This window comes from Priceomyces carsonii (genome assembly GCF_900007245.1).
Source record: "Priceomyces carsonii strain CBS4050 genome assembly, scaffold: Debaryomyces_carsonii_scaffold_1, whole genome shotgun sequence".
Lineage (NCBI taxonomy): Eukaryota > Fungi > Ascomycota > Pichiomycetes > Serinales > Debaryomycetaceae > Priceomyces > Priceomyces carsonii.
The window spans coordinates 1825886-1847074 of NW_026946674.1; the positions used below are offsets into that span (position 1 = coordinate 1825886).

At 37.4% G+C, this 21189-nt stretch overlaps 9 protein-coding genes across 9 annotated transcripts; 4 read left to right on the forward strand and 5 right to left on the reverse strand.

Annotated features, from left to right (window-relative positions):
- Positions 1 to 2: 2 nt before the first annotated feature.
- HET1 (Het1p) lies at positions 3 to 596 on the forward strand (the record flags this gene model as incomplete). Its single annotated transcript, XM_062956947.1, has 1 exon — positions 3 to 596. One exon carries the CDS (start codon positions 3 to 5, stop codon positions 594 to 596), a length of 594 nt encoding a protein of 197 aa, XP_062807838.1.
- A 250-nt stretch (positions 597 to 846) lies between these two features.
- PRCAT00001016001 (glycosyltransferase family 15 protein) lies at positions 847 to 2307 on the forward strand (the record flags this gene model as incomplete). The annotated part of the gene is made up of 1 exon (XM_062956948.1): positions 847 to 2307. One exon carries the CDS (start codon positions 847 to 849, stop codon positions 2305 to 2307), a length of 1461 nt encoding a protein of 486 aa, XP_062807839.1.
- An 85-nt stretch (positions 2308 to 2392) lies between these two features.
- On the reverse strand, positions 2393 to 2761 carry PRCAT00001017001 (uncharacterized protein; the record flags this gene model as incomplete). The annotated part of the gene is made up of 1 exon (XM_062956949.1): positions 2393 to 2761. The coding sequence occupies one exon, from the start codon at positions 2759 to 2761 to the stop codon at positions 2393 to 2395; it is 369 nt and encodes a 122-aa protein (XP_062807840.1).
- Positions 2762 to 3596: 835 nt separating this feature from the next.
- Positions 3597 to 4871, reverse strand: PRCAT00001018001 (uncharacterized protein; the record flags this gene model as incomplete). Its single annotated transcript, XM_062956950.1, has 1 exon — positions 3597 to 4871. One exon carries the CDS (start codon positions 4869 to 4871, stop codon positions 3597 to 3599), a length of 1275 nt encoding a protein of 424 aa, XP_062807841.1.
- Positions 4872 to 5699: 828 nt separating this feature from the next.
- PGA25 (Pga25p) lies at positions 5700 to 8123 on the forward strand (the record flags this gene model as incomplete). Its single annotated transcript, XM_062956951.1, has 1 exon — positions 5700 to 8123. One exon carries the CDS (start codon positions 5700 to 5702, stop codon positions 8121 to 8123), a length of 2424 nt encoding a protein of 807 aa, XP_062807842.1.
- A 297-nt stretch (positions 8124 to 8420) lies between these two features.
- On the reverse strand, positions 8421 to 10736 carry PRCAT00001020001 (ubiquitin-protein ligase; the record flags this gene model as incomplete). Its single annotated transcript, XM_062956952.1, has 1 exon — positions 8421 to 10736. The coding sequence occupies one exon, from the start codon at positions 10734 to 10736 to the stop codon at positions 8421 to 8423; it is 2316 nt and encodes a 771-aa protein (XP_062807843.1).
- Positions 10737 to 11051: 315 nt separating this feature from the next.
- STV1 (Stv1p) lies at positions 11052 to 13865 on the reverse strand (the record flags this gene model as incomplete). The annotated part of the gene is made up of 1 exon (XM_062956953.1): positions 11052 to 13865. The coding sequence occupies one exon, from the start codon at positions 13863 to 13865 to the stop codon at positions 11052 to 11054; it is 2814 nt and encodes a 937-aa protein (XP_062807844.1).
- Positions 13866 to 14261: 396 nt separating this feature from the next.
- Positions 14262 to 16709, forward strand: PRCAT00001022001 (ubiquitin ligase complex subunit; the record flags this gene model as incomplete). The annotated part of the gene is made up of 1 exon (XM_062956954.1): positions 14262 to 16709. One exon carries the CDS (start codon positions 14262 to 14264, stop codon positions 16707 to 16709), a length of 2448 nt encoding a protein of 815 aa, XP_062807845.1.
- Positions 16710 to 16773: 64 nt separating this feature from the next.
- DNA2 (bifunctional ATP-dependent DNA helicase/ssDNA endodeoxyribonuclease) lies at positions 16774 to 21183 on the reverse strand (the record flags this gene model as incomplete). Its single annotated transcript, XM_062956956.1, has 1 exon — positions 16774 to 21183. One exon carries the CDS (start codon positions 21181 to 21183, stop codon positions 16774 to 16776), a length of 4410 nt encoding a protein of 1469 aa, XP_062807846.1.
- Between the last annotated feature and the right edge of the window lie 6 nt (positions 21184 to 21189).

A 21189-nucleotide genomic window follows, 5' to 3' on the forward strand; every position in this document is an offset into this window, starting at 1 on the left:
AAATGTCTACGTTCTTTGATGAAATGAAAAAGTCCTTCGTGGACGTTTCTGTTACCGATGATAAGATTGATACGGCCGGATTTTTGGAAGCTTCAGAATCATTAGTTAAGCTATTTGATTTATTGGGCTCATCAGCCTTCGCTGTTGTACAAAAAGACATGACAGGCAATATCAAAAAAGTGCGTACTAAGTTGTTATCAGATCCAAGTGGAGCAGGCACTCTACAGGATTTAATTTTGTCGGAGGCAGGAACCAAGACTAAAACTGCCACACAGGGTCTTCTTTGGCTCTCTCGAGGATTGGAATTCACAGCAAAGGCTATGAGAGAAACAATCGACCAACCCACAAGTGAGTTGACAAAGACATTCACTGACGCTTACACTAAAACTTTGGCCCAATACCATGGTGTTTTGGTTAAGCCAGTGTTTAAATTGGCTATGAAAGCTTGTCCTTATAGAAAGGACTTTTTTGAAAAATTGGGTAACGACCAAGAGAAAGTCAATGCTCAGTTGCTGGAATGGGTCGAAGCTTTAGAGAAGATTGTTAAGATCATCATTGACTTTTTTGCTTCAGGTAATTATGGCAAAGGTTTATAAACATAATTAATTTAAATAAAAACACTCAAATGGACAAAGACTATTACTTTTATATTGTAGTAACAACATATAGAGATTAGCAAGCTTTTGTAAAATGCTTTTTACCTCAAGGGGCGGTCTAACTTTTCTTATGTATTTTCTTTTCTGTAAGACTTTCGAGTCGGACGAGGCTTAAGTGACGAAAAACTAAATAAGAATTTACAAATAATTCCATAGAAGCTTATTTAAGTATCTTAGCTATGTATTGATCATGACTGCCTATCGATGGCTTTTCAGACGCCTTAATACACGAAAATCGCTACTTTTATTGATTATATTAGTAGCGCTTGTTTGTTTTCAACAGTATCATCAATATAACTTAATAGAATCCGAAAATATCGATCGTGTGACACCCCTTCCTCCTCTTGATTCAAATGACGAGCCAAATCTAGAGAAAACGGCGGAAAATACAGCTCAGATTAATCATAAGCAGCTAGAGAAAGAACGCATTTCCCCAATAAAGGATGTTAATGTCGTTTTCAATGATCTACGCAGATTTAACCAGGAAGTGAGTTTTGAATATATGGAGGAGGGTAAACAATATCCAATTAAATTTAATGACAAGGATGTGGGAAAAGTTTTGACGGTCCAGTCTTTCAACGAAGAGACCGAACCACAGCCTGGTTATGAAAAGGAGAATGCTACTTTTTTTTCTTTAGTAAGAAACGAAGACTTGCGAGGGATTTTAAAGTCAATACAATCTGTGGAGTATAGATTTAACTCAAAGTATCACTATGATTGGGTTTTCGCAAATGACAAGCCTTTTCATCCCGGCTTCAAAGAAATAGTTAGTAATATCGTCAGTGGTAATGCTTTCTTTGAGGAGATTCCGGTTGAGTATTGGTCTTACCCTGATTGGATAGACATGGAAGCTGCTAATAAAACTAGAAGGATAATGAAAAGCAAGCAAATAAAATATGGTGATTCTGAATCCTATAGACATATGTGCCGCTTCAATTCTGGGTTCTTTTTTCATCTACCTCGAATGAAAAATTACAAATACTATTGGAGGGTTGAACCGGATATAGAATATCGCTGTGACATATTTTATCAGGATATATTTAAGCATATGAGGAAGAATGGCAAAAAATACGCCTTCACATTAGCGCCTCTTGAGTTGCATACCACAGTAGAAAAGTTATGGGATACGGTTAACAATTTTTTTAAATTGGAACCGAAGCTTGTGAGCGAGGATAATAACGTAGCCTTTTTGACAGAAGATGATGGGAAAACTTTTAATATGTGTCACTTTTGGTCTAATTTCGAAGTTGGCGATATGGATTTCTTTCGGCTGGAATCTTATACGAAGTTTTTTAATTATCTAGACCAAGAGGGTGGCTTTTACTATTCGAGATGGGGCGATGCGCCAATACATTCGATGGCCGTTTCTTTTATGTTGAAAAGCAGTGAGCTTTATTTTCTTCAAAATTCAGGCTACTTTCACAATCCAAATGGAGATTGTCCGTGGGATCCGTCTATTAGAAAACAAAGGAGATGTATTTGCCTGACCAAGAACGAAGCAACTTGGGCAAGAAATTCATGTATACCGAAGTGGTTTGAAATACATGGCTTGGAAAAGCCCGAGTTTGCACCTCATTTCGAGTTTGTCAATCAGCATAAACCGAAGGAGGAAACAGAAGAAACCAATAATGATGAAAATGAAGACGAATGAGATTCTATTACACAATTACATACACATCAAAATTTAAATAACTTAAATAAATCCATTGTAAGCTTTACCGAATTCGAAGAAGCAACTAGGCATCTTCCTTTCCTATTCTTTGCGCCTCTTGCATTAGCTCATAAAGTTGTCCTATTTGGTCTGGTGACATCTTGTCGAGCTCTTGTTGCTTCAACTTACCATTCATCCAGCTGCCTCCGTCGATATTTCTCAAGTAATCTTGCCATTGAGCTAAAAACCCGACTATATGTAAAGGATTATCGGCACTCTTATGAGCCTTAAACTCTGCCTTAACATATTGATCACCTAGTGATCTTAATGGAGCCGGCAACTTATGAATATGAGCTCTTAAAATAGCTCTATAAAGTTGAAGGGGTGGAAGTAGGGCTTCAGTATTCCTTTCCGGTCTGCGGGGTCTAACAAGTCGTATTAAAGAAGGTTTCATGGCTGCTTAATGATATCGTGAGCCGATAGAGCTTTCAAATTAATAAAAGGCAATATAGAAACCTCGAAGTCACGTGATTTATATTTCTTCAATTAAAATCTCTTCCAAGATATGATCGATTGTAGGAGATAAAACTAGTTATTATTATAAAAACAAAATTCCCTTAATACTCGTCCTTTATGCTACTGCTTCTATTACAATATAGATAACAGCATTTCAACATCAGGTCAGTCTTCTACTTTGCAATAAAGAAATGAATTGGTAATTGAGATATGGCCAGTTCTTAAATTCAAGATACCCTATTATAGAGTTTAAAATCTGAGAATAAAACCAATTGGAATAATATCTAGTATATTTCTGAATAAAGGTTCCCTATTATCTCATTCGATACCACCAATGGCTCCTACTCAAACCCAAATGGCGAGCCATCGTGTAGACTCCACCAAAGGATCGTATATACCTAGAAGAGGAGTACAAGTGTGCCTCAACTAGATATACCTTTCTGAAAAGTATAATGTTTTGTTGTACGAAAACGGTTAGTTCTTTAATTCCAATTGCATCCTAAACAGTCTGGAGTGGAAAATTCATCTCCCTCAGAGGAAAGAGTTAAGGAACATCATTACCTAATTAGGAAATTTTTTTTTGGGGCACATATATTCCAAGAATACCTTGAAATGGATTTAGTTGAATAAACATTAACTGATTAGGTTAATTCATTACTTGAAACCAGATGATTTAAAAGTATCAGTATCTGCCGTGGACTTCTTGGAGAAAAAAAATGAAAGTGTAAGACCTTAAACTATATATCATCACTAAGGAACCTACAAATACTTGGTCAATTTGTGCATTGCGACAGTGAAAACACGAAGAAGGTCGATATGAGGTTCACAACAAACATAGCTATAGCTGCAATTTCTGGGTCATTGGCCACCGCTATACTGTCTGATGTTGCTGGTGACTCCATTGTCTCAACAACAACTGCAGACTCCTTCTTAGATGAATTATTGGGAGGTGACGATTCAGCTTCATCCACAGCTTTGAGCAATAATGAAAAAGCCTCAACAACGAAGACAAGTACTAAATCAACAGGCACTTCTGGTTCATTTCTTGATGACTTACTTGGGGACAGCGGGGCCTCATCTACAAAGACTAGCACTAGTACTAAATCAACAGGCACTTCTGAGTCATTTCTTGACGAATTGTTAGGAGGAAGTAGCAACAATAAAACCACAACAACTACTTCAGCTTCTTCTGACTCCACTTCGACCGATAGCTTTTTTGATGATCTTATCGGCGATCTTTTTGGAAAGAAAAATAACTCATCAGCTACGACGACAAAATCAACCTCAGAATCTACATCCACTGGTAGCTTCCTAGACGATTTATTGGATGAGTTTGATGATCTTTTTGGTTCTTCCAACTCCTCAAGCTCTTCCGGAAGTGGCTCTTCAAGTGGTGACAGCCTTTTGGATGACCTAGCTGACTTTGCAAGTGGGATCTTTGACAAGTTATTGGACACAAACGGAACATCGTCATCATCGTCATCATCATCCGGCGGAAGCCTTTTGAGTAGCCTTTTCCATGCAGTTGGCAGCGCAATAGATGATTTATTCGATTCTGATGGATCATCATCATCTTCTTCATCATCATCTAGCGGAGGCAGTATCTTGGCTAGTCTTCTCAAATGGGGTGAAAAGGAACTCGAGAGCCTTTTAAGCTCCCTTGGTGATGGTTCTGGAATTCTCAGCAGCTTGTGGAATGCTTTTAAGGGCTTACTTGAGTCATTCCTTGGCGATACTTCATCATCTTCCGGTGGTTCTGGCAGCTTAAAAAGTTTCTTAGCAGGAATATTTGATGGTATTCTTGACGCATTATTCGGAGGCTCTTCTAAAAGTTCTGGTTCCTCTTCAGGATCTTCAAGTACAAGTACAAGCTTGTTCGGATCATCTGGATCATCGGGATCATCTGGCAAAAATTGTTGCTGCCCGTCTGGTACAAAAGCCTCAAAACTTAGAAGAAGAGCGCTTAGAAAACAAGTAAAAGCAAACGTGAGAGACTCTTTGAAAAAAAGAGCTGGCAGCTTCTCACCAGAACTGTACATTAACTTCATCGAAAGTATTTAAGTCAACCAAATGTCTTAAAAAAGATCGATCTTCTCTGGATACCTTTATAGTTACTAATATAATTTAAGTTAGATCATGACTCTACATCAATAGTAATTTTAAAAAGAGATTTCGATAAACTTAATTATTTCATCAAATTGAACGAGTTAAACCAAGTAAGCCTGTAACTAATTATTTGGATACGATAGATTCTGGATCCAATTATCTACTGTGAAATGGTGCCCTGTAGTCTAACATTTCACACGTAATGTTCACTTTTCACTTTCGTATATTTTTGTTCCCTTCTAAGAATAAGATTCAACATACGAAAAAAGCTAAATAGTTTATTTTGTAAGTCGAATGTTACACTCTTTTCCCTTTCAGCACATCAATGTGTGTTGCCTTTGGCTTCATCTTGGGCAATTTGGAGATTACTGCGAAAAACCAGACTCGATATGAAGAATCATGAAATTTCCTAAATAGGAAAATTGAGGAACACTTTAAGTTTAATTTCCTACTTTAGTAAAGTCAGCAGCCATATACATCAGAAAGAAGTTTTTAAATTACCCTAAACTGAACGCTTTACTAAAAGGTAAAATTAACAAATGCATTGGCACATTAACTAAACTAGTTCTGAATTTAAACTTCGTCTTAAATAATTACCATTTAGGGTATACATATTTCCCCATACCAATTTGAACAGAGTCCAATATGTTTTATATATGTTGAAGAAAAGCCCAGTAACGGCTGTGGTCAATTCTTCTTGCGTGTTAGTTTCATTCCCGACGACTGATGAAAATTTGAGTTACGGAGACACTGCAATATAAGAGTCAAAGATGAAGATAACATCCGTGCTCAGTACCGCAGTATTGGTTTCGGCCGTGTTGGCGAAGTCCAACATTGAACGCACTGAGACAGCTCCAAAAATACAAGAGAAAAGATCGTTTCTAGATTCCCTTTTGGGGACAAGTTCATCATCGAGTAGTGACAATCTGAGTGATAATAGCGACAATTCGGATGATTCTGCCTCAGCTGATACATCAAGTTCTAGCTCAAGCCTGATACAGAGTTCTAACTCTACATCGAGCAGTTCCACAACATTCTCCTCATCAGAGACTGGTAGCTCAATAATTGGAGCGACAACTGGTTCAACTAAAGAAGTCAATTTATTTGATCAGCAAGCAACTTCTTCGGATTCGACATCCAGCGAGGAATCAGACTCCTCCTCAAGTGTCAAGACATCTACTCAAAGCACGAAAGCACATAATTTGTTTGGATTTGCTGAAACGACGTCAGAACTGGAATCCAGTTCTAACATTGCAAGTTCAACTGTGAGTTCTTCATCGAAGAAGGCGAATTTATTTGGTTTTGAAGACTCTACGTCTGATTTAAATTCCAGTACTGCTGATGGCATTTCATCTTCAACACTGGATATTGTTTCTGAGGAAACTTCATCTAGTTACAGCGATTATTCATCGTCACAACTGTCATCTTCCATTTCAACTAAAAAAGTAAAGGGTCTTTTCGCTTTCTTGGAGGGCACCTCTAGTTCATCTGACCCAGGACCTTCCGACTCAAGTTTTTCGGCTTCCTATGCTAGTTCACTGAGCCAAAATACAGCATCTAGCGTCTCTGAATCTGAAGATCCTTTTGAAAATTTCTTCGGTAGTGAAACAAGCTCATACTCCTCGTTAATTACGGAAGCTCCTTCTAGCACAATAAGCTCCGAGTTTGGATTTGAAACAAGTTACCAATCTAGCGATTCTGGAGACCTGAGATCCACGACAAAAAAGAATGGATTTTTTGCTTTGTTTGCTAAAGAAACTTCCTCAGAAGATACAGATATACCATCATATACAGAAAGCGATTCTGATATCAACGCTTTTGATGATACACTTACCGCTATTCCCACAGACTCAGATTCATCCGTACCTACTTCGAGTGGAGAAGATGACGATGATTGTGACGAAACCGACACTGATGTGCCGACTGCTGCTGACTCCGTTTCGATACCAGACGTCACTGGCTTGGATACTATAACTGATGTTTCATCTTATCCGACAGCAACCGATGACGATGATGACTGTGATGAAACAGGCACTGAGGACCCAACCGGTATTGAAACAGAGTCAATACCAGAAGTAACTGGCACAGATGGTATAACTGATGTTCCATCATCCTATCCAACATCATCTGATGACGATGATGATTGTGAAACTGAAACTGAAGAGCCAACGGACACTAGTACGGCAATCACATCAGGTGCCACAGGCTCGGGTGGTATAACCAACGTACCAAGCTCTTCTCCAACAACATCTGACGATGAAGATGACTGCGAAACTGATTCAGAAAATACAACAACTACTGGCACATCTGTTACAACCAATACAGGAGGTGGAGGCGCTATTACCACCACTAAATCCACTACAACTTCCACGTCCGAAGATGACGATGATGATGAAAGTTGTGAAGAGACGGATACTGGCGTAATCAATACTGCTACAGTTACTAATTATTCAACAACAAAAGCCACAATCACAGGAGGTTCAAGTAACACCAAGAGCCCAGGTTCTGGCACTGGTTCTTCTGGATCATCTTCAAATGACTCAGATGACGATGACGATGATGATGATGATTGTACAGAAAGCGAGGGTAGCACAAGCAGTCTGAATGGATCTGGATCTGGATCTTCAGGATCTTCTGAAAGTGGCTCTTCAGGGTCTGGTTCTTCAGGGTCTGGTTCTTCAGGGTCTGGTTCTTCGGGTTCAGGGTCTTCAGGTTCAGGGTCTTCAGGATCTACCTCAGTTGATTGTAATGATGATGACGATGATGAAGATGAAAGTGGATCTTCTTCAAGCGCCTCTGGATCCTCCTCTGGATCCTCGACGGGTTCATCTGGTTCTTCTTCAGGTTCTGAAGAGTGTGATGCTAGCTGTGAATGTGAGGAAGAAGATGATTCCGATGACGATTGTGACTCAGATGATGAAGATGATGAAGATTGTGATGCTACTTGTGCTTGTACTGAGGAATCCAGTACAACACTGACAGTCATAGCTGTCTCCAAAACCACGTCAGCGACAGCTACAACGAACACATATGTTACAATTGCAGGTGATAATAAGATGAATGGAATCGCATCATCGAGCTCTAGTAGCTCTTCAACTCCTGAAGTCGAAACATCTGAAAATGCTGCAAGTAGATCATATGTCTTTAGTAGCTTGCCACTTATTCTCACTATTGTTGCTATCGCCATAATATAGTGATCAAGCGATGTTCGGATTGTGAATTGCTAAACTAACGCAGTAGTTAAAACAACTACCATAGCATAGTTGCCGGGCAGCTATTAATCACCTAACGGTAAAAGAAAATCTAACATAATACCAATATTTATAACCAGAAAAATAATTGGATATGATTAGTCTCAAGCTGGTCTAAAGTACTCTTATATCTGCTTCGTATTAATTTAGAATCCGTTTTTAGTTACAAATAATATTAAAATATACTATAAATTTATTGGATTAATTACGTGCTCATCATCATGAATTCTATCATTAAACTTAAATAGGTGGTAAACTATTTCTACAAACTGGACACTGAAGCTTATACTTCATCCAATCTTGCAAACATTCCTCATGAAATATGTGTCGACAAGGCGTGATCATATAAGTCTTCTTGGTGATTTTCTTTTTAGAATCGTCATCTGTGACAACTGGAAGATTAATCTCGTTCATACATATGGCACAATCAACTTTGCAATCAACAACTTTCGACAGTTCCTGATCTGTTCTTATATTAGATAATATGTCAGAAGCGAATCCGTTTTCCAAATCGTGGACGCTGAGGACAGGTTGATAGTCGTATGCATCAGGCAACCATTTTTCATTAACCCAAAAGCGAGGACCCAAAATAGATTGTAAGAAAAGCAAGAAAATCTGTACCAGCAACCAGGAAAAGAGTACTAATGGTAGGAAATGGTCCTTGTGATGTCTTAATGGATTATCCAGAAAGATACTCAAGTAGAAGACTGGAATAAATCTCAAGACACTTGTACCCACTATGAACTCCCAAGAAAGAGAACGCCTTCTGTTCTTCAAAGTATTTCTCAAAAATTGGGGAATCCAGTAAGTATTCGTTATAATCAAGCCAACGTACTCGAAAATTCTCCTATATTTGACCCTCCAAGTTAATGAGTTAAATATTATGAAGGTAGCAATTACAGTAAGGGGAAATCCACTAGCAAATATGCTATTAGAAAACCTAGTCTCATCATTCCCAGTAAATGGTTGCTGAGGTGTTTCTGTCTGAGCGGCAGCTGGAGATTCTGTATCAGATGCCAGACTAGAACCACCTCTCAAGATTTCCCACCAAGTAGTATCTCTTTCATTGGCCTGGCTTGTTAGCACGCTTATCATGAATCTGACCTCAAATATCCCACACATTATAAATGCTATCACTCCAATGCAAGTTAGTAAGAGATACAAGTCTCCAAATATTGTCGACATCAATAAGAAGAATAATACGATTAATGAATCCTGAAATCCAATGAAGAACAAGGTTTTGCTTGAAATTGCAGATAACTGCCCTGGTGTTCTTGTTTTCTTAATTTGTCTGAGAAATAATATTAATTGTAAACAAACAAGCATCAATAAGCCCGACAAAGCACCTTTCAATTTCTTATTGAGAACTTCTACTTTTAATCCTTCTAATTTAGATTCAGCTTTCGTTGTCAAGATTAACCCACAATCAGGCGAATACAAAACATAATCTTTTATCTCTAAATTCGGCAAATGCTTTGGTATCGGCCGTCCACACGGATGCATAAGCTCATCGTCAATTTCTATCAACGTTTCTTTGTTAAAATCTGTTTTTTCAAATTGGAAAAACGACAAGAACTCGCATTGCTCACTCCTTGAAAGATATGAATTCATGCTGTCAATTGTTATGTCCTGACCTATATTGTGAGATTCTAGTTGCTGCCCTATTAATATTTTGGATATATTGAAGTTCTCTTCATTGAAACCTAAGTGTGGAAGGCCATAATCACCTAGAAATTTAGCAGAATTTGTCGTGGCAACAATTGCACCAATCTTTTGAAAGTATATCCCAATTGAATCTATTTCAGTATCTTCAATTTCATCGTAATCATGAATATTTATATCAAGAGATACTAGAATTGCATCATCTATCTTTAAATTCTTGTAGTCCTTCAAGTCACGGTACTTTGACAGCTTATAGTTATAATCTGAACCCTTGATTTTCAATGATATTTTACCCTCTTTATTAGTAATATTACCAACCTTTGGAGCATCAGTAACCTCCTTCTGCTCGGTCGTTTTGCCATCCAACTTATATCCTTCCTCAGGATCATCATATCGCTCCTTGTTATATTGGTTGTAGTAGTCACTCAAATACGTTGGGAGCTTTAGCTCGTACTCTTTCAACGGTTCTTTTAATTCCCATTTAGCAAACTCTCCATAAGCTCTCCCCGAAATATTCAATAGGTATGCCTTGTCATCATCTGAGTCTACTTTATCTGTTCCCCAAAACAGCTTGATCCTGTCACTAACGACATTTGGAAGAATCGAAAATTCCTGGTCCTCCTTCCAGGGATGCTTCGGATTATACTTATGAATCGGCCAATCCTTTACCTTCTTGTTCTTTACATTATCGTTATACGATAGCTCGAACCCTGTTATATTACCATACCCTGTACTATACGCGGATTTTTTAAGCTCTCCTGTTGATCTTTTAAGCTCCTTCTGAAATTGAGTAAGTGTTTCCTTATCCTTTTCCGAGTGGGGCTGGTCATTCCCACTCGGTAAAGAGAGGAACAAGAACATAATGATCAAGAACAATAACGTTCGCCGATCCATCTTACCTATTCTATTCTTCCTTAACAGTGGCAATAATAGTCACAGAATGTTTTGAAGACAGTGCGAAAGATGATTTTAGATAGATGATTAACTGATCATATACACTCATATATACTCGCATATAAATATGGAAAATTGGTCTGGGCAGAATAGAAAAGTGAACAAATCAAATGCAATTAAATCTAAATATATTTCATATATAATTAAACAAGAAGACTATCAAGAAATAGATGATTAGACGAGAACCTCTTGAAGACTATGTTTACGTAGAAATCCGCTCTCAAAAGCAAGTAATGATTGATTTAATAAAAACTTTTACACTTCTATCGACGAAAATGTGAATGGTTCGTAGGCATATCCTTCACCTTCAAAGAATTTGGACATAGCTTCAACCCAATGTAATCTTAGAGAATGCAACATGGCAGAAGTACCTTCCATTAAAACTAAGATACAGACGGTTAAAATGAACCAAAGCCCAAATAGAAGCACGGTCATAACGACTCCGGCAGTTCCCAGAGAATAGAATGCATTTTGGATGGTCATAGACCATAAAACCGACGATAATTGAGCATGTGCCAACGATAAAGCCCACAACCTCAAGTATGACGCAGTATGACTAACACAATTAAGGCAAAACTCAATGGTGTGAATAACCTGATGAATAACGATGTCTCCAAAATTGAACTCCTCATGATCACCGTGAGAAGCTGAATTATGATTGAGCGGTTCGATGTCATTTGGGAACCTGAAGTCATCGTTCAATAGATCCACTTCATCCTGAGGATCATGATTTAAATCATTCTCTAACTCAATTGCTTCTTCTTCTTCATGAAGTTGAATATTGTGATTAATTTGCGAATGTAAATCGCTGTAGCCCAATTCAAGAGCTTTGTTATTTTGCTTCTTTAGAGTCATCGGTTTGTACAATAATAACCATGGCACACAGATCGCAGCAATCAAGACTAGGATTATTTGAACAAACTTCTGACCGGCGTAAAGAGGTTCCTCAATTTTCCCTGGAGCTAGGAACATGTTGATCAACATATTAAGTAAGCCAGGTGGTTGACGGTCAGTACCCAACCAGTCAACCGACCATTTATAAATAATAGTAAGGCATAAATATCCAAAAATACTTTGCATAAATAAAAATCCAGGTATAAAATTCCCAATAATATCAACCTTTGATTTGAAATATCTATAATTGACTAAGCTGAAGAATAGCGAATAATTCATATGAGCAAATCCCATTAAGATGGATAATTTCATCTTATATGAGTTCGTAAATAACAAATTATTTTCCGCCCCATGCCACGCCCAATCTAAACCAAATAGATAAGTACGGCCAGGTATTTTTTTGGCTGTTATTGATCCTCCAGTAACAGGGTCATAATTTTTTGGGAAATCCCACTCCCATCCAGACTTGAATATAGTCATTGATTTAGAAAAAATATCGTTGTACATGAATCCGGTGTACATAGAAAAAATCCCCATTAACAATAGAATATATCTTCCGTTGAATGCCATTTCAAAGATTTCATCTTTGTTTCTTTGAGCTCCAAAACTAATTTCGTTTTTGATCAAGTACAAACTAATCAACAAAACGATAAAACCATGACCTAAATCCCCAAACATAACAGCAAACATAAAAGGGAAAGTCACCACGGTAGCTAAGCCAGGATTTACTTCCTGGTAAGTCGCAATACCATATGCATCGATGATCAGCTGAAATGCAGAGGTAAACTTATTGACCTTATGATAAGTAGGAGGAGTACGATTTGTTGAAAGTTCATTCATAACTGCAATTAAAGCGTCATAGCTACCATCTTCTGCGTCGCTTTCGCCATCCTCGATTGTGAAAGGAGATGAAATATGGTTAGTGGGAGGGGGAGATGCATTAGATCCCGGTGTAGATTGTTCATCTGCAGACAATATAACCGATTCTTGAGAATCAGACGTATGAGGTAAAGACGGACGAGTCTTTTCTTTGATTAAGTTTTTGAGTGTACGGCGAATTAAACTGAATTGATTTTTGGGTATCCAACCCTCTCCCACTAGGCATCTTCTGGTACTGTCCTCATCAAATTTATTCAATGTTTCATAAATTGCACCTTCTCTCTGAATGATGTAACAAAAATTAGAAAATGATTCCCGGAATAAAAGCAATTCGGCAATTAAGTGATCTTTCGTGCTCGATACGACACTTTCTAAATCGCTTATTTTTAGATTTAATTCCCCAAGAACTTCCAGCCTAGCTTCAGAGCCACCTTCTACGTTATCAAATATGATTCCATCTAGTGAATGAATAATTTTTCTAACTCTCATCTTCAAGACATCACCATGTATGTATATAATAAAAATACTCTTACCACTTAGCGTCGTGTATTCAGTCTCTGTAAGAAGAGATTTTTCAGGCTCAATAGCGATATCATGAAAGAATAAATTTCCTCGCAACGTTCTCCATAATATATTTCTTAACAATGGTATTTTTTCTCGTGAAATCGTTCCAGAAATCGAATCAAATCCTGCGTCTCCAAGATTCACCGACTCACTTCCAAGTTCCAAACTATGATTTCTTCGATTGAGTAAGGCAACGTCGTCTCTATCTTCGTCAAGTGTACTAAAAGTTGAATCGTCGTAACCCAAAAGGCTAGATTTGTGAAAATCATTGAGCGCAGTAATAACAAATCTATTTTCAATTAGCTTAATCTTTTGGAGTTCTAAACCGTTGAAGGAATTATCTAAGTGCTCAATTCTTTCGTGTATTGCAGTAATTTTAGACTTTATATTGTCCATTTCAGATGACGAAGGAAGCGGAGCCACATCTGCCAGCAAATTCAAATACACATCGTCGGACATCGAACCATATTTTATCATCACACTAGTCAAATATTTCAACTTTGACTCCACTGTATCATTATTTCTTAATTCCTTTACAAATGTCCTTTGAAAAGGCGTGAGCTTGGAGTTTAGATCACGAAAATGTACATTGCCCAACTTTCCCAAAGCAAAAACAACATCTCTAGCCAATTCAATTGTAACGTAGAATTGCACCAAGGTCATTGTCTCCGATCTGAAGATCGCCTCTGTATTAGGCTCGGATCCTTGTCCAAGTAATCGTAGGTCAAACATACGTCAGATTCAATCTCTATTTGATATTTTTATTGAGAAAGATCACCTTGAAAAGAACTCGAATAAACTTCAGCTTATCCGATGCAATATATTTCTGACTAATGTTCTTGAGTTTGATTCCTACTCAATTTTTACGTCAACACGGACTCAAGTGAATAAGTTGCCAGATCCCGTTTACTCTGATCAGATTTATGTTATGCAGGTTACAGGTTACACATTTATTTTACAGATTACAATGCTCGAGTATAACGGCAAGAGATAGGAAGTTCAAATTGATCTATCAATAGGTAATCAACCCATTTATCGAATCCACAACATATGTATAAATATTTGAACAGCCGTTGAGTAATTCTGGAATCCTTTAGAACCAATTGTAGGGTGTTATACGAAAATAAAATGACAAGAAGCTCTGTTCTAAGTTGGATTATTCCTGTTACGACATGGATCGTAGTTATCATGGTCAGTGCATTTGCAGGAAAGGCAAATGCAAAGTTAAGTGCACAATACGATCAAGCAATGAGTCTCTTGAATGGTGACCTTATTAATGCTCTGGTAGCTGAGCCTATGTTCGACGGTACGAATATTGATGATAATTTGTATATTCCTCAATATAGCGACACACTCCAAGACTACGTGTCCCCAGCACATTCTGCTAAGATAAAGAATGAATTAGTACGACAAAATGGGATATCCTTACTAGAACAAGCGGCCGCGTATAATGATATACGCGCAGCACTTGTGTTGGCTGATATCTATATGTTTGGTAATTTTTCAGTGCCGACGAACTATACGAAAGCTGTCGAGTATTATCATCGAGTAGTTGAAATTGAAGGGAATGGTCATGCTTATTTCATGCTTGGAATTGCTTATTCAACTGGTTTATTTGGTGAAGTGGAAGAGGATCAAGCTAGGGCGAATGTATATTACCAATTTGCAATGGAGAATGGCAGTATTAATGCGATAATTGCTCTAGCTTTTAGAAACCTCAAAGGTATTGGAACAGTCATGAATAAAGACCTTGCGCTATTCTACTATTCCAGAGTGGCTCAGTTAGGAATGGAGTTCATCGAGAGTGAAAGAGAAGGAGATAGAGAGGATGACACTTTACTGTATAATATAAGATTAGTTGATTTTAATGGAGGGATTTATGGAAATAAAATAAGTGAAAGCTCAAGCTCAATATTTTCAAGTACAAAAAGCTATCGGTCGTCCAGGTCTACCTTTAATGAGTTTGTAATAGACGCTGAAGATCATGAATATGTTGACTATTATTATAAAGCATTAGAATATTATGATGGCGACTACTTTGTACCTAAAAATAGGACTAAAGCATTTGAAATTGTAAGCGAGTGCGTTGACTTAGGTCAGGTCATGTATGGCTCAAGAGAATTTAGAGGGGTCAATGATCTCGATCGAGTCTTTTTGAGTCGATGTCAAGCATTATTGGGGCATATGTATTTAAAGGGTTTCGGGACAGAAAAAAATTATAAATTAGCACACTACTGGCTTCAAATATCTAGCAAGGTAGGTAACCTATCTGAGGCATTTAATGACCTTGGTTTGATGTATCAGTACAACCTTTTACCTGAACTTGGTGCTGATACGAACACATCTATAAGTTATTATAAGAAAGCTATTAATATTTTCGAATATTGCCACGAAGCAAGATTAAACCTTGCCAAGCTTTTGTTGCAAGAGAACTCAAACGACATTCTTTCGAGTCCATTTAAAAAAGAGATATTTCAGAATATCGAAGAGGCGGTCTATAGTGGAAGTACTGAGGCTCTCTTTCTTTACGGGGAATTTTTACAAATGGGGCTATCATCTCTCTCAGCTACTAAGAAAACTACATCAGCTGTAGTGTATTACAAGATATTTGTAGAAAGGTTGGAGAAATATTACTTTCCTCAGTTAAGATATGCATTTGAGGAGCTCAGATATGGGAATTTCAAAAATTCTTTACTCGGTTATCTGATCGCTGCTGAACAGGGCCTTGAAAATGCTCAAGTTTCGGCATCCTATTTACTTTACCAACTTCAGCCACTTTATCTGAGGAAAAATCGTAAATCTTTTACCAATTCCAGAGTGCGTTCAGCAATAAGATATCTAGAGCAAGCATCATCTCAAAACAACATTGATTCCACGATCTTATTAGGTGATATCTATCTTAATGGAATTGAAGAGGCGGAAATCGCAGTCGACTATAGCAATGCATTTGCTTATTATAATAAAGCTGCCCAATATCATTCGTCTCATGCCTGCTACAATTTGGCATATATGTATGAGTGTGGACTAGTCCCCCTCAATAATTCATTGGACTATTTCATGGCTAAAAGATATTATGATAAAAGCCTTCAGTATAGGGAGGAACATGAGTATCAAACTAAGTCTGTTCTCAATAAAGTGGCAATCCATTGGGCCCTATTACGCTTAAGACTTAAATACTTGTTCTTCAAGAATAAGTTTAAAAATCAATCAATATATGATGGAGCAACAGGTTGGTTGAATACCATGAAAAAAATTGGAGACGATGAAAAAATACAAGATCAGACAGCGAATTCAAAAAACAATAGAGCTAACTCTAGAGCATCATCACACCATGAGGGAAATTCCTATTTAGTCGAAGAGGAGTATGACATTGGAGATTACCTTGTGATATTTCTTACTTTATTGTTCTTCATAATCTTCTTTGTTCAAAATTTTTTGAGACAAGTAAGACGAATGAGAAACAACCAACGAGGCGATGGACAAGATCAACAGGAGGGCCAGCCAGAAAATGGATGGAACAGAGGTCAATTTAATTTCAGAGGCGGCAATGTAGAGTTCCATTTTTTTGCAATCTAGTATCTGGTTGTAAATAAAATAGATTGTATATAATGCGAATATATTAATGCTATAAAACTGACGTCTAATTTTTGATATCGTTTATGATGTCTCTTATTATTGGATGCTCTTTAATTAGTTTGGAGTTCACAATTTGACTGCCATTGATTTTGACACTATTTCGTTTGGTACTATTCTGAGAGCTAAATGTTGAGGAAGGAAAGTCGTAAAATTGAGACGCATTGAATGGTAAATCATAGACCCATCCTTTCTCACTCAAGACCTCCACAAAGGATCGGGTGGATTCGGCACTTGATAAAGTAGATTTCGATCCTAAGATGATGAGTTTTGACTTTGATCTTGTAATTGCCACATTTACCCTTCGCCATTCCTTAATAAGGTCACCTATTTGACCTTCTGCATTTGAACGAACAAGAGATATTACTATGCATTCCTTATCCCTTCCTTGAAATTGATCTGCTGTCAAAATTTCTATATCTTGAGTTGCATTTAATGCCCTTCGTAATAACTTCAATTGAGACCTGTATAAAGACATGACACCGATATCATTCTGCTTTACTCCACAGCATATCAACCCTTCTACGATCTGTTTCGTAAGCTCGACCTCGACCATATTTTCGATCTTTTCACCAACTTTCCTTTCATTTCCTGGTACTTGATCATGATTTAGGAAGAGAACTTTGTTCTCCATTTTGAGAATCCATTGCATCCAATGATTTTTCATATTTATCTCACCAACGCTGTATTTCTTAATACATTCAGGGTGAGGAATATATAGACACTTGTTGGACACTTCTTCAGAACCACACTTCAAGCGTCCATTATATATGAGGACATTGGATAAGTGCATAATCTCTTTACACATACGATACTGATATGTTAACTCAACCACACTTTGTGGGTGATTTTCTGCTAAAATTTTGAAAAGAGATTGTGAGAGCCCTGTTTTGACTGCTTGACTATGATGTTGAACTAATGGAGGTAGTTGAAAATGATCTCCAACTAAAACGAATTTGTCACAAAATCTTAGGGGTCCAAGATTTACAGGCATGGAGACTTGCGATGCTTCGTCGATTATGCAGAAATCAAATTTTTGGCGCAAATTAAAAGTTATGTCATTGATACCAAGACACGTTGATGCGACAACAGGTGGCTCAACATACGTCTTCATTAAATCATTATAGTTTTCAACCTTTTTACTTGCATCAAAGTTCGGTAAAAATCTTCTCAAGTCCTTGTGTACCTTTGAAGGAGAGCCGATCCTTAATATATCTATTCCATAATCTTTAACCTTGAGAAGAATATTGTCAACGGCAGAATGTGTATATGAAGCCAAGAATACTGTCTTCCCGTTTTGAACTATGAGCCTTATTAGTTCTGCTATAACGGATGTCTTTCCAGTACCAGGCATTCCGAGGATTAGGGAGTAATCTTCCGTGCGCAATACTTTTTCAAACGCTTGAAGCTGATCTGAGTTGAAGTGGCCAGCAACAGTATATTTCATTGGGCTCTTCGAGAACTTCGGTGCCTTCAAATCAACAACTGCTTCTCGTCTACGATGATCTCCGTTTGGCAAAAATAGATTCAAGAGGTTGAATCTGGCAAGGCTGAGCCCATGAAACATGTCATCTTTGTCAACTCTGAAAGTCTTCTTAGGGCCACCTACAAATTGAGATTTGTGCAAGACTCCTTGAAATGACTGATTGTTGAGCATGTTGAAGTCTTTAAGCTTCATATCCGAGCTGATTATTCTCCTGTTGGTGGAAATTTTTAAGATTGATGGCGATATAGTAACGACAAAACCTTGAGCAATAGCAAAATGACCGCTTTCATCGCTAACAATCACCTTATCGCTTTTAGACAACTGAGAATCTTGCAAGTTAGATAGAGGAGTCAGCTTTTCGAACGTATAAATAAACTCTTCTTGCGAATCACTTAAATCGTCGGATTCTTTGAGTACTAAATCACCAATTGCTTTTCCGTTATCACTTTCCCTTTCTATGGCAGAAAACTTCCAAAGGTCGCGTTTTAGTTTCATCATAATACTTTCTTCTTTCGTTATTAAGTCATCCCAGTGGTTGTAAAAATTCTTATAGTGTGCTTTTTCGTTCAAATGTGCATTGATGCTTTCGAAGACGTCTTCTTTAATTCCGCAGTCTTTCGAGCAACCATCCTCGATTAAATTATTAATGACCATACAGGGTTCTTGAATTTCACATCGATCGCATTGTGACTGTTTGATGAGCGGTGGTAATTCTCGAGTGTTTTCCTTTAGGTATTTAGTAATTCTATTTCGAAGGTTAACCAATGATCTTAAATCTGCTGGACTAATGTCATATTGTTTAGTAATCCTTTCTTTAGTATAAACTAAAAGAAAAGAGTTTACATCCATATCGTATCTATCTTTAAAAAGAAGGGAATACAAAGACGACTGTGCCTGATGGCTTATATGCTCTTTCCCAGTCTTTATTTCCATCGGTAATAAAAATTTTCCACGAGAGTTTTCTGATGCAATTTTTGCCTCAAGTGTAACATCTACCATTCCCTTTATTCCAAACATGGGTGACCAGATATTCTCTTCTACATCAAGAGCTTCTGTAGCAGAAAACAAAATATTCTTCTTATAATGGTTCGTTGGAATTGAGACATTTGAAGATAAAGGCTTTTTATAATATGTATCAAACCAGGTTTTCAAGTATGGAAGTTGTTTTTCAATTTCACATTGAACCGTTTCGATTCCTTGATTTAAACTTAAAATCTCAATAAGATGCTGTTCGATTTCGACTTTTAAAATTTTTTTCATGAACTCAAGACACCAGTTTTCAGAAATAAAACATGATTGGAATATGCTATGTATTATAACTCCAACTAATAAAGGGAGCGAAGACGCGGAAGGAAAACTGAATCTGTTCAATAAGACAGTCTTCCTCGGACAACCAAGCTGCTGCGAGACAGTAGTTGCTGACACTAAGATGTCTGGATTCCATATCAATAAGTTTTTAGTGTCATCAACAAGTCTCTCATTTGAAGAATCAGTGATAATAAGATGAATTATATCACCAATATTAAAATCAAGTTCTGAATACTCTCCCCTTACAATTAATTTGCTATCTGCTTTAGTTGAATTAACAACACTTAACAACAATTGTTCTCTTTTTCTTCCCTTCACATTGTACGAAGAACTCTTTATATCAATTATTTCATACCTCCTTAATTCACGTCTCAGAAAAGAAATTTTTGATTCACTTCTATAGTCACTAACATGCCTGGAAGTTTTGTTGTTTTGCAATGCAAGCGGTCCAGTCTTTTCTGAGTCAAGTGTAGTTCTTGCCTTAACTTCAAGGAAATCGAGATCGTCATCGGAAAAAGGATCATCCGCATCAATGCTTTCATGACCTAAAACATTTAAAGCATTCTCTTTTGCTTCTGAATTTCTTTTCCCATCTTCTTGGTTAATTACAATGTTTTCTGAGACGGCACGAGGCTCATCTTGCATATTTAACACTTGTAAAATTTGATCGTCGTCGTCGGAAAATGGATCTTCGGATGAAGAGTCCCCAGCTACACAACTTTCTCCAAAGTTTGTCGTTTCCTCTCCCTTTGGTTGTGATGAGTCACTGAACTCATCGCTGAAGTCTATTTGCTGAATATCGATTTGATTCGCATCCTTAGTAGTATTCGGTTTCAAATCAGATTGCTTATGGTCAGAATAAGATAATGATGCATGAACAGATCCAGACATATCAAACTTATCTATCCAGTTATTTAATGTTCCTGCAAGTGTACCATCTAGAAGTTTTTTGGGCCCACCCTCTTCATTTCTCAAATTTTTCTCACTTGAGAAGCGTTTACATCCGCTGGACATTGCTCTGACTAAAGACGGTGATTGGGGCTCAGTTGTGGTTAGATTTCTTTTCTTATGGATGCTCTCAGCAGAAGATATATCTGAGCGAGCTCGAATTATTCTGGGTGTTTGAGACATGATATTTTGAAAATCAGACCCATATTTAGTTAAAACTGAGTTTGCCTGCTCGTTGAGGACAGTGATTCCACTTGAATCCTTGTTCGATTGATTATGTACTTCTCTCAACGGTGAAGATGGCAAAACTTTTCTTACCATAAGTTTCTTAGGGCTGGCTCTCCATTTCACCCCTTCAAAGCTGTCATCTGAGCTCTGCAATTCCTGCAACATTCTGTCATAACTTTCATCGGGATTATAAGAAACGTTCTTTGTTTCAGTCTCCTTCACCTGCTCCTTTTTTTCAGAACTAATACGGTGAGGATTCTCCATTAACGTATCAATCGGATTGAAAAAATATTTCGTCTTCTTGGAAACCACTTCTACTTTTCTATCGTTCTTTGGTCTATCTAATGGTAGTGGATTGTTCTCCTTGCCTGTACTTTCATGTCTTATTCTAGGTTTTTTATTACAAACGGGAGAGGATACGGATCTTTCGATCTGCCTCTTATCCATTTCAAC